The sequence below is a fragment of the Diaphorina citri genome, unplaced genomic scaffold (assembly GCF_000475195.1).
Source record: "Diaphorina citri unplaced genomic scaffold, Diaci psyllid genome assembly version 1.1 scaffold286, whole genome shotgun sequence".
Lineage (NCBI taxonomy): Eukaryota > Metazoa > Arthropoda > Insecta > Hemiptera > Psyllidae > Diaphorina > Diaphorina citri.
In genome coordinates this window covers 85952-103623 of record NW_007377722.1, presented here as the reverse complement: position 1 = coordinate 103623, position 17672 = coordinate 85952, and the positions used below count along the sequence as shown (strand labels likewise).

Genomic DNA, 17672 nt, shown 5'->3' with positions numbered 1-17672 from the left:
GTAAACCTTTTGGGGTTTTTTCCCCCAAAACAAAATTAATTTTATTAAAAAAAAATTATAGGTTTTTTTTTTTTTTTTTTTTTTTTGAGGTTTGATAGAAGGAACTGTAACTGCCAAGGTCTTATCGTCCTGAAATCCAAGAGAGAAGGAAGACAGGATAGGAGAAAGCCAGCCGTTCCGAGAACGAAGATTATCCCATCAGGATAAAATCCGCCCCGGGCGGGAATCGAACCCGCGGCCTAGCGCTTACAAGGCAGACGCACTACCAACTAAGCTAAGTAGGCTGGCTTTATAGATAGTTAAGACATCTCCAAAATGTTTTCTATCTGGCTGAGATATGTATTGAAAGGAGATGACAGATCAAGTGTTGAACAAAAATTATTGAAAAGATTTCAGGCTGGTATCTCCCCTGTTTAAAATCCTCCAGCCTGTTTTACACTCTAATGTAATTTCCTCCCTATTTCCACAGTATTCAGAATGACCCCAACGCTACCAACATCCACACAGTGGCAGACCTATATGCTGAAGTCCTTGGAGTACTAGCTCAGTCCCGATTCCAATCAGTTAGGAAGCGGTTCATGAGCGAGTTGAAGGAGTTGAGATTCAAAGAGCCAAACACTCATACGACCCAGTCTATTATTTCTCTACTCATGGGAATGAAATTCTTCAGAGTCAAGGTAAGTTCTCACTCTCATAGGAAATGACTCAAGAATTGAAAACGTCACGACTCGACTGTTTGAACTTTTTTGAAATGTAACTTCAAATTGAGTTTTTGATGACACTTTTTCACAGTTTTGACCATCGATTTGACCTTTTTTTTCAGCTCAAATGCATATACATACTTGAATTGTTTTTAGTATTCGTAGAAATAATAAACTTGGCCTGGCGCAGTGCCGTGCGCCTAGATAACACATAAAAAAATAAATCACAATATTATTTTTATCTGAACTTTGATTTTCAAATGAATAATATTATTTTCTTACTTCCCCCTCAGATGGTCCCCATAGAAGAGTTCGAGGCATCGTTTCAATTCATGCAGGAGTGTGCACAATATTTCACTGATGTTAAAGATAAGGATGTGAAGCATGCATTGGCTGGACTGTTTGTAGAGATACTGGTACCTGTAGCTGCTACTGTTAAGAACGAGGTAAAATTTATACCTATTGTATCTAGTAGTCAGGGGTTCAGAATCGATCACCCTAGGGCTGATTGATGGCTGACAATCCCGTCTAAACACGGGAAAAGACGAAGAAAAAGAAGAAGAGTCAGGGGTTCAGAATCGATCACCCTAGGGCTGATTGATCCACTACGGGCGTCCTCTAATGATGACATCCACTCAGAATGTAAACAAGGTAAGGCAACTTTAATAAATGTGGCGAATTTCCATTTTTTTTTTACGTGAGATGAATGTTTCACCGCCGTTTTTATTTCGTAGCAATGAAACAACTGCTACATTAGACGCGGGTGGTCTGTGTCGTAGCATGTCCATCCCGTAGTATACCTCTCATTAAATGGGCGAGAAGAGACACAATACTTCCCATTTTGGTGCTGGGTCAACACGCGAACACCAGAAAGTAACGCGTTGAAATATTTGCAATCGAAAAACGAGTACACTTTTTTGTCGATGGTGGGTATCAAACCCAAGACCTTTTGCATGGCAAGCAAGCACTTACCACTAGGCTAACCGTGTTCCTTATACAATCTGTGTTTCTCATCATCCCCCTCAGGAGCCGGATGAAATGATCACGGGAGAGCGTAAGCCCCGCATAGATCTATTACCTGTGTGGCTGCTGTTCCACGCCTTATACCCGCATAACCACTGGGCTAACCGTGCCCCTCATTTCACTTGTATTTCTCACTTTCCTATAGGATTTTCCGTCAGAAACCGGATGAAATGATCACGGGAGAGCGTAAGCCCCGCATAGATCTATTACCTGTGTGGCTGTTGTACCACGCCTTATACCCGCATTACCACTGGGCCAATCGTGTCCCTAATTTCACTTGTATTTCTCACTTTCCTATATGATTTTCCATCAGGAACCGGATGAAATGATCACGGGTGAGCGTAAGCCCCGCATAGATCTATTCCGTACCTGTGTGGCTGCTGTACCGCGCCTTATATTCGCATTACCACTGGGCGAACCTTGCCCCTAATTTCACTTGTATTTCTCACTTTCCTATATGATTTTCCATCAGGAACCGGATGAAATGATCACGGGTGAGCGTAAGCCCCGCATAGATCTATTTGCAATGTAAGACTCACACCTCGGAGACTCAGTGTTCATATCCTACGCGAGGTGAAAATGTTGAACAAAGTTCTCGGTAAGTAAAACCCAAGAAGGAAGGAATTTTTGTGTTAGCAAATAAGCATACTTATATGCTTGTCACAAATATCGTTCCTCAATATTATTACACCTAGATACATTTTATGACAGGACTTGGACTCGAACCACCAACCTCCAGATCCGATGTCCAATGCATTAACCACTGTACCACTGAGGTTGGTTGTAAAAGACAAATAAGTCTCGTTTGTATTAGATTATGTACTCAGGAATTACGAAACTGTATACGATAAGACCCTCAGAGCAACCTCTGTGGCCAAGTGGGTATCACACTTGGCGTGCATATCGGAGGTCCCGTGTTCGATTCCCGTCGGCGTCCAAGGTTTTTCGGTTCTCTGTTTGGAGTTCGGGGTGCACTCAGCCTCGTGAGGACAATGGAGTAGCTACTTTATTCAAGTAGCGACCAGTGGCAGCATTACCAATGTCAAAAGATTGGTGAAAAATTGACACTAAGTAATGCTGTGATATCCAATTATCCACAAAAAGTTGTGAAAAGTCTCTGCTTTACCCCAAATAATTTAGGAGATTGACGCAGAAACGACTTAGAGGTTATGTGAATCATGGATTTTCCGTCAGGAACCGGATGAAATGATCACGGGTGAGCGTAAGCCCCGCATAGATCTATTCCGTACCTGTGTGGCTGCTGTACCACGCCTCATACCCGCATAACCACTGGGCTAACCGTGCCCCTAATTTCACTTGTATTTTTCACTTTCCTATATGATTTTCCATCAGGAACCGGGTGAAATGATCACGGGTGAGCGTAAGCCCCGCATAGTTCTATTCCGCACCTGTGTGGCTGCTGTACCGTGCCTTATATTCGCATTACCACTGGGCGAACCTTGCCCCTAATTTCACTTGTGTTTCTCATTTCTAATCTTCATCCCCCTCAGGAACCGGATGAAATGATCACGGATGAGCGTAAGCCCCGCATAGATCTATTACCTGTGTGGCTGTTGTATCACGCCTTATACCCGCATAACCACTGGGCTAACCGTGCCCCCAATTTCACTTGTATTTCTCACTTTCCTATAGGATTTTCCGTCAGGAACCGGATGAAATGATCACGGGTGAGCGTAAACCCCGCATAGATCTATTCCGCACCTGTGTGGCTGCTGTACCGCGCCTTATATTCGCATTACCACTGGGCGAACCTTGCCCCTAATTTCACTTGTGTTTCTCACTTCTAATCTTCTTCCCCCTCAGGAACCGGATGAAATGATCACGGGTGAGCGTAAACCCCGCATAGATCTATTCCGCACCTGTGTGGCTGCTGTACCGTGCCTTATATTCGCATTACCACTGGACGAACCTTGCCCCTAATTTCACTTGTGTTTCTCACTTCTAATCTTCTTCCCCCTCAGGAACCGGATGAAATGATCACGGGTGAGCGTAAGCCCCGCATAGATCTATTCCGCACGTGTGTGGCTGCCGTACCCCGCCTTATACCAGACGCTATGACTGGTGGTGAACTGGTGGACCTGCTATCCCGCCTTACGTTACATATGGATGAAGAACTAAGAGCCCTGGCCTATCAGAGTCTGCAGACGCTGGTCATTGACTTCCCTGACTGGAGACATGATGTACTGGCCGGTGAGTTTTACCGAGGGTACTGGGTTCGATGCTCGCAGTTGTCGATTTTTTTTTTACTAGAAAATGTACGAAAATGGCCCATTTTTTTTTTTAATTTTGATAGAGGGTTGATCGAGGGAACCTTAACTCCCGAGGTCTTATCGTCCCATAAGCAAAGAAAGCAGGAATAGAGGGTAAGAGAAAACCCTCGAAGCTACCTCGGCTGACTGAAAGTAATCCAGCTCCTAAATTGGCCTTATGACCCTGAAATACGAGTAGCCACAGTTCTAAAATCCATATACCTAATCTTGTTGTTGTTTACTAATGCTAAGGAATTGTTTATTAGGTTATTTTACTAAGCGCGTGCCAATATTTTCCTACGATATCATTGCTGGCTTCCACGGCAGGGCAAGTAATACCTAATGTTAACATTAATGTTAGTGTTTTACTTTGGGACGCATGACATGACCATTGATCTACAGTGGATTGCAGACCGGAGTGCATCTATTTGGACTGCAGGTAATAGAATAGTATACTGCAGCCCTGTCTGCATCTTGGCGTGACGTCAAGATGTAAGATTTACCGGTATTTTTCAAATCGGAATCTAGAAGAGAAAAAAAAACTCTAGTTCCTCATTGTCTACTCTTTCATTTAAACACTTCACCTAAATAAGCGCATCAGGTCTATAGTTAGTTATTATTTTTTTCCCCCAATTTTTAATTTATTTATTTTCTTTTTTATAATATTGGAATCTTACCCTAAGCTTAATCTCTGCTTCTAAGATACGATTTAACAATATGGGTAACAAATGTTTTTGTGTTTTTTATTTCAGGCATTCACGAGGATTCGAATCGTAACGGCTCTGTACTCAACCTGTCCCCCTCATGTTCCGCCCCTGACCCGTGGGGATTCTGTCTGTTTCAATTCCTACAGAAGGGCCGTGTACTTACCTATTGTCCCAGTGCTGTAGCTCAGGCCTGGCCTATTGTGTATTCACGCCTCCACACACTGTTCCCTACCATAGGTAAGAAAACGTTTTCATTACCCATGTACCAATCGATTCTTTTATTTTTATTCTTAAATTTATTAACCATTAAAATGTAATGTTAGATTTCAATAAGGTAGGAGGCCCCAACTAAGCCGAAACAGTTGAAAAAGAGGTAAAGAACTGAAAGAAATCTTTAAAAAAAAAAAAAACAACACGTTTAACCACATTGATGTCTTAGGTCATTTAGCACAAAAAAAAAAAAATGCACTGCCGCCACATTTATTATTATTATTTTTTTTATTTAAGCTGCTTTAACACTACGAACAGTAGGTCTTTCGAATATCTGGTTGTTTTAAAATTCATTACAGATTTTTTTTTTTAAGAATTAACGAATTGAAAAAAAGCATTCCTTGCATTCTTTTTGGTGAACGACTCAGTGTATGAGTCAGATCTTGAAACTTGTAACTCACTCTTTATCTTTATAGGATAAGGTTGTACCTATAAGTATCGGGACTGAATATTTGACTCTTTAACTGAGTCGTTCCTTTTCTCACAACTCACTCACTCACTCATTACTCATCTCTTATGTTTTCCATACCCACCCTGGGGGTGGATAAATACCCGGGTAAATACCCAATTTTTATTTACCCACCCAGTGGGTAATTACCCACGACCCATCACTACCTATAAGTATCGGGACTGAATATTTGACTCTTTAACTGAGTAGTTCCTTTTCTCACAACTCACTCATTCACACTCATCTCTGCTAATTCCTTCATATGTTTTCCTCTTGCAGAATCTCTATACCGTCTCCTATGGGTGTACATGATCCGAATCAAATGTGAAAGTAACTCAGCCACTCAGTCCCGACTCCAGAGTATCGTGAATTCTCTGTTTCCCAAGGGATCCAAAGCTGTAGTCCCGCGGGATACGCCACTCAATATATTCGTCAAGATCATTCAGTTCATAGCGCAGGTGAGAGAAGGTCCCAGGTTCAATTCCTGGGGTAGGCGAAACTGTGACATCGCAGTCGATTTGAAAAGAAAAATAGTTAAATAGCTCACCCTTAAAGGGGATTTAGCTTAAAAAAAAAAAAAAAAAAAAAAAAAACGTGATAATGACATGAAATAAAGGAGGGAAAAATCGGTCCTAAAAAAAAAAAAAAAATGCAAACAGCGAGCACAAAAATCACTTTTTCGATCAATGTAAAATTTAGAATTTCAGATACTCGAAGTCACGGCTGTTTTAACTTTTTTGGTGTGAGGAATTCTTTTCTTTTTAAACACAAATTTTGACATGTTTGACATTATCTGAAAATTTCCCCTTAATATTTTGACATTTTTGGCATTAACATTTTATTTAGGAATCCGTGTTTTTTTTTTATTTTTTTACCCAAATTCATATGCTCCATTGATTGGCATCAAATAATGTCAATATTAGAAACTGTAGGTTTTATTCTAGCCTGGAAAGCTTTTTCTTTCTCTTCCTTCTTCAGTTTTTTCTCACCCTTTATCTTGTCTCCTGCCCCCCTGTCACAGGAGCGTCTAGATTTCGCCATGCGTGAGATCGTGTTCGATCTCCTATCAGTAGGACGTCCTATCAAGCTCATCCTAACACCAGAACGTATGAGTATAGGACTCCGAGCTTTCCTCGTGGTGGCAGACTCTCTGCAGCAGAAGGAAGGAGAACCCCCCATGCCGCGAACCTCTGGAGTATTGCCGTCCGGTAACACGCTGCGAGTCAAGAAGACATACTTGAATAAGGTAAGTAAAACCTATTTAATTTTATTATTATTTTACAGATTTGATGGAGGGAACTGTAACAATAGAGGTCTTATCGTACCGAAATCGAAGAGAGAAGGAAGACAGGATAGAAGAAAGCCAGCCGTTCCGAGAATGAAAAACGAACCCGCAGCCTAGCGTTTACAAGGCAGACGCTCTACCAACCAAGCTAGCTAGACTGGCACTACTACTTTATGTTCAATAATATGTTTCAGATGTTAACCGAGGACACAGCGCGCTCTATCGGGATGTCTGCGTACTTCCCTCATGTGAGACGCGTGTTTGTAGATATCTTGAGAGCGTTGGACATCCACTACGGGCGTCCTCTAATGATGACATCCACTCAGAATGTAAACAAGGTAAGGCAACTTTAATAAATGTGGCGAATTTCCATTTTTTTTTTACGTGAGATGAATGTTTCACCGCCGTTTTTATTTCGTAGCAATGAAACAACTGCTACATTAGACGCGGGTGGTCTGTGTTGTAGCATGTCCATCCCGTAGTATACCTCTCATTAAATGGGCGAGAAGAAGACACATACTTCCCATTTAGGTGCTGGGTCAACACGAGAATACCAGAAAGTAACCCGTTGAAATATTTGCAATCGAAAAACGAGTACACATTTTTGTCCATGGTGGGTATCAAACCCGAGACCTTTTGCATGGCAAGCAAGCGCTTACCACTGGACTAACCGTGTTCCTAATACAATCTGTGTTTCTCATCATCTCCCTCAGGAGCCGGATGAAATGATCACGGGAGAGCGTAAGCCCCGCATAGATCTATTACCTGTGTGGCTGCTGTACCACGCCCTATACCCGCATTACCACTGGGCGAACCTTGCCCCTAATTTCACTTGTATTTCTCACATTCCTATATGATTTTCCGTCAGGAACCGGATGAAATGATCACGGGAGAGCATAAGCCCCGCATAGATCTATTCCGCACCTGTGTGGCCGCTGTACCGCGCCTTATATTCGCATTACCACTGGGCGAACCGTGTCCCTATTTTCACTTATGTTTCTCACTTCTAATCTTCTTCTCCCCTTTAGTATTAGGCCACGCCCCTTTAGTATTAGGCCCCGCCCCTCTAGTATTAAGCCCCGCCCCTTTAGTATTAGACCACGCCCATTTAGTATTAGGCCACGCCTCTTTAGTACTAGACAACGCCCATTTAGTATTTGGCCACGCCCATTTAGTATTAGGCCACGCCTCTTTAGTACTAGACAACGCCCATTTAGTATTTGGCCACGCCCATTCAGTATTAGTGTAGGATAACGTTGTCATAGTAACTCAATGTTGTTGATTTGTGAAAACTCCCGAGTTCAATATTTTTCATTCTAGATTTGTTTTTTGTGAAAATACAGTCTTCTCCAATATTTGGTTTATTGAAATAAGTTTTTTCTTTTTTTCCTTTATTAACTAGATGCTACAATTAGACCACGCCTATTTAGTATTAGGCCACTAAATAAACAGCAAAAAGTTCGGGGAAACATCTGCAGATGGAAATGACTCGTCTCTACACAATAACTTTTACTCTTCACAGTAAAAGTTATTGTGTTCTTCTTTTCAAGATGAATCTTCACAAAGTTACGTCAGAATCTATCAACAAATTTTGACATTTTTGACATTATCTGAAAATTTCCCTTTAACATTTTGAGATTAACATTTTATTTAGGAATCCGTTTTTTTTTTTTAACCCAAATTCATATGATCCATTGATTGGTTTCAAATGCCAATTTTAGAATATTGTAGCTTTTATTCTAGCCTGGAAAGATTTATCTTTCTCTTCCCCCTTCAGTTTTTTCTCACCCTTTATCTTGTCTCCTGCCCCGATGTCAAATAGACGAAACTCCGAGTCGGGATATAAAAACCTACTCGTAAGTATCCATTTTTATATATAACTTAAGTAAAAAAGTGGAAATGACTCGTCTCATTGTAATTTCAGAACTCCAACCTGTCCAATCTGACGCGATCTCAAGTGTTTCATCAGGTGGAAGGTTTTGCTCTGGTTATGTTATGCAATGTAAGACTCACACCTCGGAGACTCAGTGTTCATATCCTACGCGAGGTGAAAATGTTGAACAAAGTTCTCGGTAAGTAAAACCTAAGTAGGAAGGAATTTTTGTATTAGCAAATAAGCATACTTACATGCTTGTCACAAATATCGTTCCCCAATATTATTACACCTAAATACATTTTATGACAGGACTTGGACTCGAACCACCAACCTCCAGATCCGATGTCCAATGCATTGACCACTGTACCACAGATGTTATGCAATGTAAGACTCACACCTCGGAGACTCAGTGTTCATATCCTACGCGAGGTGAAAATGTTGAACAAAGTTCTCGGTAAGTTAAACCTAAGAAGGAAGGAATTTTTGTATTAGCAAATAAGCATACTTATATGCTTGTCACAAATATCGTTCCCCAATATTATTACACCTAGATAAATTTTATGATAGAACTTGGACTCGAACCAGCAACCTCCAGATCCGATGTCCAATGCATTAACCACTGTACCACTGAGGTTGGTTGTAAAACTTAAGACAAATAAGTCTCGTTTGTATTAGATTATGTACTCAGGAATTACGAAACTGGATAAGACCCTCAGAGCAACCTCCGTGGCCAAGTGGGTATCCCACTTGGCGTGCATATCGAAGGTCCCGTGTTCGATTCCCGTCGGCGTCCAAGGTTTTTCGGTTCTCGGCTTGGATTTCGGGGTGCACTCAGCCTCGTGAGGACAATGGAGTAGCTACTTTATTCAAGTAGCGACCAGTGGCAGCATTACCAGTGTCAAAAGATTGGTGAAAAATTGACACTAAGTAATGCTGCGATATCCAACTATCCACAAAAAGTCTCTGCTTTACCCCAAATAATTTAGGAGATTGACGCAGAAACGACTTAGAGGTTATGTGAATCATATAAGTTATAGAATAGAATATACCTTGTTTATCCTGCCAGAATGAGACTGAAAAGTCCCTTTACTCCCGCAGTCTAAACGAGGTCTTATATATTCCATAGGTATAGTTCATAAGTAGATTTTGCTTCAAATCCCTCAGTTAATTATTGGGTTTTGATGGATTTCTACCTTGTTTATCCTGCCAGAATGAGACTGAAAAGTCCCTTTACTCCCGCAGTCTAAACGAGGTCTTATATATTCCATAGGTATAGTTTATAAGTAGATTTTGCTTCAAATCCCTCAGTTAATTATTGGGTTTTGATGGATTTTATTGTTTTTCCCCCCAGGCTGTTCCGAGCATGCCGATCAGAATGTGATAGACGTTATAGACAAGGCATGTCCTGATATTCTAGACCAGTGTATGTCTCAGCTAACCTGTGCAGACAAAACTGCAGCCCTATCTGCATCCTGCATTGATCTACAGTGGATTGCAGACCGGAGTGCATCTATTTGGACTGCAGGTAATAGAATAGTATACTGCAGCCCTGTCTGCATCTTGCATTGATCTACAGTGGATTGCAGACCGGAGTGCATCTATTTGGACTGCAGGTAATAGAATAGTATACTGCAGCCCTGTCTGCATCCTGCATTGATCTACAGTGGATTGCAGACCGGAGTGCATCTATTTGGACTGCAGGTAATGGAATAGTATACTGCAGACAAAACTGTTGTGGAAAATCCAATTGTGAAGACAAAATATAGAAATAGTACCTTGAAAAGTTCGAAAATTAATTTATTTTAAATTTGCTGTTATGTGCAAATGCTGAGGTGTTATGTGCAAAAACGTATTACAGTAGTGTCGTCTACTAAGGGATAGCTGACATGACGTCATCGCCTATGGCGTGACGTCAAGATGTAAGATTTACCGGTATTTTTCAAATCGGAATCTAGAAGCGTTAGAAGAGAATTAAAAAAACTCTAGTTCCTCATTTTTCTACTCTTTCATTTAAACACTTCACCTAAATAAGCGCATCAGGTCTATAGTTAGTTATTATTTTTTCCCCCCAATTTTCAATTTATTTATTTTCTTTTTTTATAATATTAGAATCTTAACCTAAGCTTAATCTATGCTTCTAAGATACGATTTAACAATATGGGTAACAATTGAATAGGAGACAGGGAAAGTAAAACCTTCAATAACTTATTGTTACTTTTTTGTTAATAATATTAAGTATATTTTATGTTATGTTAATATGTATTGTATATTGTACTACACAGGTAAACTGTTATATGTGCAATCAAAATAAATAAAATAAGTCTTCTTCAACCTTGTTTCTCCACCTCAGTTTCGGTCTCCCTCTTTTTCTCTTAACCTGTACGGCCAGTTTCTCGACTTCTTTTCTCTCTCCAATATGTCACTTTCTGGCTGATACAAAAAGATAGCTTTTCTTTATCCTGCCATCACTATGGAGCAGTTGCAAATGGGTAAAAATATTAATAAATGGTTGATTCCTACGTAAGAAGTAGTGCAAAATCCAAATCTGAGGTCAAAACTTCGAAAAAATAACTGTAAAAGGTCAAAAATTCAATTTTCATTTTATATTAAGTATATTTTATGTTATGTTAATATGTATTGTATATTGTACTACACAGGTAAACTGTTATATGTGCAATCAAAATAAATAAACAAATGTTTTTGTGTTTTTTATTTCAGGCATTCACGAGGATTCGAATCGTAACGGCTCTGTACTCAACCTGTCCCCCTCGTGTTCCGCCCCTGACCCGTGGGGATTCTGTCTGTTTCAATTTCTACAGAAGGGCCGTGTACTTACCTATTGTCCCAGTGCTGTAGCTCAGGCCTGGCCTATTGTGTATTCACGCCTCCATACACTGTTCCCTACCATAGGTAAGAAAACGTTTTCATTACCCATGTGCCAATCGATTCTTTTATTTTTATTCTTAAATTTATTAACCATTAAAATGAAATATTAGATTTCAATAAGGCAGGAGGCCCCAACTAAGCCGAAACAGTTGAAAAAAAGGTAAAGAACTGAAAGAAATCTTTAAAAAACAACACGTTTAACCACACTGATGTCTTAGGTCATTTAGCACAATTCCTTTTGGAATAGGAAATATGTATGTATTTAGTTATTATTATTAGGTATTATTATTATTTTTAATTACTGTTTTATAAATTATAACATAAATTCATTAGTTCATATTGTGCTCTTACGTATTATTTCCTTCTCTCTTCCCTTACAGACCCGACGCCAGTGAGTGACAACCGCGCTTCTCTGCTGCGCTCATCCGCGCCCCCGCGCAAACCAGTGTCTGAGCGCGACTCCTTTCTCTCCCTGTGGCGCTACCTGGCCATATTCTCCGCCCGTGTGGTGCCCCCTGTCCCTTATCCGACCCCCCGGTGCGCCTCCCCTGATCTGAGTCTGAGCTGGTCCCCTGAGAATGTAGGCGGGGAGAGAGGGGGGGCAGGGGTGGAGAACAAACCAGCCCCCACCGCCTCCCCCCCACCCTCACCTACGGGACTGTACAAACTACTTGTACCTCTGCTCAGGTGAGTGATGGGTTTCAACCAATTGAAAGTGACAGCTTGTGAGGCTGAAATTTAAAACTTGCCTGGCCAAGGCCAAATCACTTAGGGCTTTTCATTCCAAGATTTCATCCAAACTCGGGAAAAAATATCAATTTAAACATAGTCATGTTTTTTTTTACTGTAAATTAAACACCTGAATAAATTGTCATCGGATTTTCGAGAAAAGACACAATACTTTAGGTGCTGGGTCGTACACGAGAACGTAACCCGCTGAAATATGTTTATTCGAAATACGAGCATAATTATTTATTTATGATCTATCGATTCTGGAAGTCGAACCAAGGACCTTCTACATGGCAACCAAATTGATTCCTCCTCTCTCCCCCGTCTAGATGTGATACTACCGATGTTCGAGATGCCGTGGTCCATGCCCTGGGCAATATTAACTCGGAAGCACTGAAAGATCTCATGGAGGAATTGTCTGTGTATATTCGTGAAGCTGTGGATAGGAAAACTGAGAATATGAGAAGAAGGAGAAGAAGAGATGCACTGAGATTACAGGTAAGACATGGAAACTTTGGGTGGAAAAGGTCACTAAGTTTTTTTTTAACTTTTCTTTAAGTACCTTTGCTGTAACTGCTGAAGTCTTATCGTCCCGAAAGTTGAGAGAGGAAGTCTTATCGTCCCGAAAGTGGAGAGAGAAAGAAAATAAAAGAAAGAGAGAACGAACCTTATGGGTTTAAGATATTGATAAAGTCCTTCCCGGGCGGGAATCGAACCCGCGACGATTAAAGTAGCTACTCAGTTGTCCTCACAACGCTGAGTGCATCCCGAACTCCTAGAATAGAGCCGAAAAAACTTCGACCCCTGCCGGGAATCGAACCCGGTTAATTCGGAATCTCCGATGTGCTAGCCTAATGGGATGCCGTGGTCAGCTCCCATGGCGTAGTGATCACTGCGCTCGCCTTGCACGCAGGAGACCCGGGTTCGATTCCCATAAAGTCCTTCCCGGGCGGGAATCGAACCCGCGACGATTAAAGTAGCTACTCAGTTGTCCTCACAACGCTGAGTGCATCCCGAACTCCAAGAATAGAGCCGAAAAAACTTCACCCCTGCCAGGAATCAAACCCGGTTAATTGGGAATCTCCGATGTGCTAGCCTAATGTGATACCCACTCAAATAAATGCGCATAGCGACCGGTGCCAGCATGGTAGGTAAACATTGGATGTTAGGATTATTGAGATATTGGAAAAAAAATCCTACAATGTTGCAGTGAGTACCAAAGTTGTGATATAATAACACAAAGAAACTGCATTCTAATGGGATACCCACTCGGCCGCAGAGGCTACAGATTTCCAATACATTGCTGTTGTTTTGTGTTTAGCTCGTGCGAGTGTTTGAGTTGATAGCAGAGCATGGTACATTCGGAGCATGCTCCCCTACCATGCCAGGACTATTGTCTCCCCTAGCAGAGTATGTAGATGGCGCTCGCCTCTGTTTAGAACTGGAAGCAGACAAGCAGATCCTGAGGGAGATCAAGGCGCACTTCTGCAACTTTGTGTGCAAGATGATACACAGCTTTCCTCGTAAGTATCTATACTAGTATTAATTATTTCTCTTTTTTACGATAATTCTGCGCACGGACGGTGCGGTGTACCTTAATTGTATTGTACGGACGGTACGGCAACCGTGCGTAAAAATTGTAGCTACTGTATTTTTGGATATTATTTATGAGTAGGGGGTGGATTATATGCACGAAAAAATGGCCCAAATATTTATGCAATATGCACAAAAAATGGCCAATATATGCAAGAATATGCCAGAAAACTGCCATATGCAAAAACATGCACTCATCTAGGTTCTCATATATGTGTCACAGAGGGTTACACAGCATTTTCCAACCTCTAACTGACCTCTACATAGACAGAAAGTACAATAGGATAGAGCTAAGGCGAAAGTTAAAAATAATGTCGAAAAAATTTCTCCGGTGAAGTTTAAAAAAATTGTCGCTCTCTTAATTTAACTTGAAAAATTGTCTCTCTTTAAAAAAAGGAAAAAAGTAACTTTTTACATTAAAAATGAGTGAGAAAAGTAAGGAATAAAATTTGAAAGAAATTTTCTGGCGAAGAATGGAAAGCGAAGTTGATTTGTTGCACTGTTGAATACGCTATAGGAAATAGTTAGGAACAATACACGAATACAGTTTGGAGTACAACTCTCTAGCTTGCAAACTTCTCTTCCTCAATGAATATAATTTTATACAGGGTAGATCATTGAGTGACACCATGCCGACCCTAAATGAAATTGGGAAAAATGGCAAAGGGAAAGAAGAAGATCATTGAGTAAATAGATTGATGGCTATTGGCTACCTATTACTCCAAATATTTAGGCTTTTTCCTTAAAAAGAAGAATTATTTTCATGTTGTATCTAGTCGTGCTTAAGGGAATCTATTTTTTTTCAGTACTGTGAAAATAGATGAAAAAAAAAAAAAAAAAATGGGACTGAACATAAATTTTAAAAATTTAAACCGATTTAAAAATTCAGACCGTTTTTTGTACTTTTCATCTCAATAGGTTGTAGAAAGTCCTATTGATTTATGATTCATTCTGCCTTTTCTCGTGTTACACCTTTTGATAAAGGAAATAACAGAGGCACCCTGTATTTGAAATAGTTAAATCTAGTCCTGAGGGAGATCAAGGCGCACTTCTGCAACTTTGTGTGCAAGATGATACACAGCTTTCCTCGTAAGTATCTATACTAGTATTAATTTATTATTTCTCTTTTTTACGATGAATCTGCGCACGGACGGTGCGGTGTACCTTATTTGTACTGCACGGACGGTACGGCTACCCTGCGTAAAAATTGTAGCTACTGTATTTTTGACCGAGGAGGTCTCATTCGACGCAGAACTGAATAAGCTTTCATTTAGTAACCGACTATTTTTATTTTTTTCCGAAGTGTCTAGAACAGGGTTATTGAGGCATGAAATGTGAAAGAACACCTTTTTGGCCATTTTTCAACGATATTCGGAAAGCAAAATACACCCACTATTTCCTATGTTACTCAAGACACTATTTTCTCCCCCGGTTTCACAGTGGAGTCTCGTCAAACCCTGCTGAAGCGAGACCTCCGCCGTAATCTATTCTCCCTGTTCACCTCCTGGGCCGGACAGTACGGCCGTAACCTCAACATCACCCAGTCCTACTCCGTGTCCATGCCAAACCCCCCGGCATCGAACCCGGGACCCGAGGCTCTCAAGACCTCCGAGGAGGAACTACAGCTAACCTCACTCAGTGCGATGTCCGCGGTACTCACGTGTGGTCCGGTCTTTGATCCGTCTACCCTACTAGCAGAGGACGGGGTCCTGTATCCGTGGCTAGACATGTTGCTGGCCTCGTCTGAAGAGAAGGTAAGTAAGATTCCAGTTGAATTTTTAGCTTAATTCCCTTTAGGTATAGGTATAAGGTATTGTGTATACAAGGACCTGGAAGAGAAGGGTCTATCAGAGGAAGATGGAAATAACCGAGGAAGGGGGAAGCTGCTATCTAAAAACGCCCACCCCACTTGATAGGGAGAAGGCTAAGAAGAAGAAGAAGAAGAAGAAGAAGAAAAAGAAGAGGTGTAGGTATAAGACTATTAATTTTTATGCCAAAATCATCATTTTGGGTCGGGGTAATGTTTTCTTTTTTCTTGCATTAGGTTGCCCGGAGCGAACTTCTACAGACAAGGTTCGTTCTCGGAACGGCTGGCTTTCTCCTATCCTGTCCTCCTCTCTTCGATTTGGGGGCAATGAGACCTTAATAGTTACAGTTCCCTCTGTCAAACTTCTTAAAAAAACCCCCGATTTACATACATTAGTTGATTCTCTTTACTGATTTGCCTTATGTCTGTTCGTTTGTTTGTTAGACGTACCAGATTGGATGTCAAACTGTGATCCTCCTCCTAGAATGCAATCCGGATATGGGACCACTACTAGACTGGGTAGTGGATAGATGTTATACCGCGTCAGTACAAGTAGCAGATGGTTGCTTCCTAGCATTAGCTACTCTATTCAGTGCAAGGTAAGTAAGTGTTAACAATATTTACATGGATACCCACCTTTACATTAAGTTTCTTTAACCTCACACATGTCAAAACAATATTTTCCTTATTATGGAATAAGGGAAGGAAAGTGTAAATCGTCCTTACTAAAGCAATAAGGAAAAGATATGCATAGATAACGAATGATATAGAACAAAAAACAAGGAAGAAAGAGAAAACATGAGGAAAAAATTATAGAAAATCCCTTCTATAAAATATTATAGAAAGAAAATTTTGCCTAAAAAAAAGCCGGAAAGAAAGAGGGGGCAGATAATATTGTACAGAGAAGTGATAGTGTGAGGGAGAACGAATGAGAGGACAAGTTGATATAACGGAAGGAAAGAGAGAGGGAGATAACAACTTAGAAGGAAATATAGAGGGAGAGTGATATTGTAGGGGAGGGAGAGAGAAAGAGTGGCGGGATTAATATAGGACAGGGAAAATATAAGAGAGAGAGAGAGAGGGAGGGAGGGGAGAGAGGGAGTGATCGTATAACAAGAGCTATAATTATTATCTTCAGGCTAGAATACCACATTGTATGTACATATCTATGTATTTCTATTGTGACATATTTTCTATGTCATGGTAGTATTTTCCCTCTCCCTCCCTCTCTTTCTTTCTTTATTTATTTCTTTCTTCTTCTCCCTTTCTCCTATCCTATTTTTCCCCTCTCTCCCCCTCCTTCTCTCTCTCTCTCTTCCTCTTTCCGTTCCTCCCTTATATTTTGTTGTTGGTTGCATTTCTAAAATGGAGCAGTTGCAAATGGGTAAAAATTATAAATGAATGGTCGATTCCTATGTAAAAAGTTGGGAAAAATCCCTTCCTCTCTCTTTTGACTAAGTTTAGCATCTACCATCTAAAAAGATTTCGGACCGAAAACAATACTATCTCGTGCTGCGAATAATGCATCTTATATTCTTATACTATTCAAATGAGGAAAGTAAAAAGAGTGAATCTTTGTTTTTGCTATTATTAATATTTATTTTTATTATTATTTTGTAACCCAGACAGAGTTTTTCAACCTCATGCTTTGTTCTTACAGTTAGAAATCTTGGGAAAAACCTTGAAAAAAGTCCGGGAATTTTAAGAAAATCCCTGGGGGAAAACACAAACAAACAAACAGCCAAACTAGGTACCTATTATTCCGAAATTTAATCCATTATACATTTTGCCATGCGAAAGTTCCATCTGAGTGCAGTTTTTGTTCAGAGCTCTTCTTTGATTTCAATACTGTTATTATTATTACTACTTTCTGCTTTTTCTGTTGCTTTATTTATTTTTCTTTCGTTTGTTTGAAAGAAAACCATTGTAATTCCCTCTGAATTATACCCAAAGCCAAATTGCCATTGCACCCTCTGTGACCGAGTTGGCATCACACTAAGCTTGCACACCGGAGATCTCGGGTTCGATTCCCGGCGAACTAGACGTTTTTTTTTCAGTGCTTGAAGTTCGGGGTGCA

General features: G+C 40.5%; 1 protein-coding gene and 1 long non-coding RNA gene across 2 annotated transcripts in view; both read left to right on the top strand.

Annotated features, from left to right (window-relative positions):
- The window catches only part of LOC103507083 (protein furry), a 23914-nt gene extending 7685 nt beyond the window's left edge, over positions 1–16229 (top strand). The window contains exons 6-31 of the mRNA XM_026822029.1: positions 470–677; positions 995–1147; positions 1728–1832; positions 1883–1954; positions 2038–2106; positions 2197–2252; positions 2552–2633; positions 2919–3005; positions 3078–3146; positions 3236–3307; positions 3391–3459; positions 3549–3617; positions 3707–3935; positions 4747–4938; positions 5630–5877; positions 6441–6665; positions 6899–7042; positions 7573–7641; positions 8629–8776; positions 9932–10105; positions 11299–11490; positions 11847–12153; positions 12525–12693; positions 13517–13718; positions 15229–15542; positions 16040–16229. Of these exons, the coding sequence (XP_026677830.1) occupies positions 470–677; positions 995–1147; positions 1728–1832; positions 1883–1954; positions 2038–2106; positions 2197–2252; positions 2552–2633; positions 2919–3005; positions 3078–3146; positions 3236–3307; positions 3391–3459; positions 3549–3617; positions 3707–3935; positions 4747–4938; positions 5630–5877; positions 6441–6665; positions 6899–7042; positions 7573–7641; positions 8629–8776; positions 9932–10105; positions 11299–11490; positions 11847–12153; positions 12525–12693; positions 13517–13718; positions 15229–15542; positions 16040–16198 (3883 nt within the window). The 3' untranslated portion in view covers positions 16199–16229. The remainder of the gene's footprint in view (positions 1–469; positions 678–994; positions 1148–1727; positions 1833–1882; positions 1955–2037; positions 2107–2196; positions 2253–2551; positions 2634–2918; positions 3006–3077; positions 3147–3235; positions 3308–3390; positions 3460–3548; positions 3618–3706; positions 3936–4746; positions 4939–5629; positions 5878–6440; positions 6666–6898; positions 7043–7572; positions 7642–8628; positions 8777–9931; positions 10106–11298; positions 11491–11846; positions 12154–12524; positions 12694–13516; positions 13719–15228; positions 15543–16039) is intronic.
- Positions 1302–2094, top strand: LOC113466527. Its single transcript, XR_003390905.1, has 2 exons — positions 1302–1352; positions 2038–2094. It is a non-coding gene; the product is annotated as an uncharacterized LOC113466527 (long non-coding RNA).
- Positions 16230–17672: the final 1443 nt, after the last annotated feature.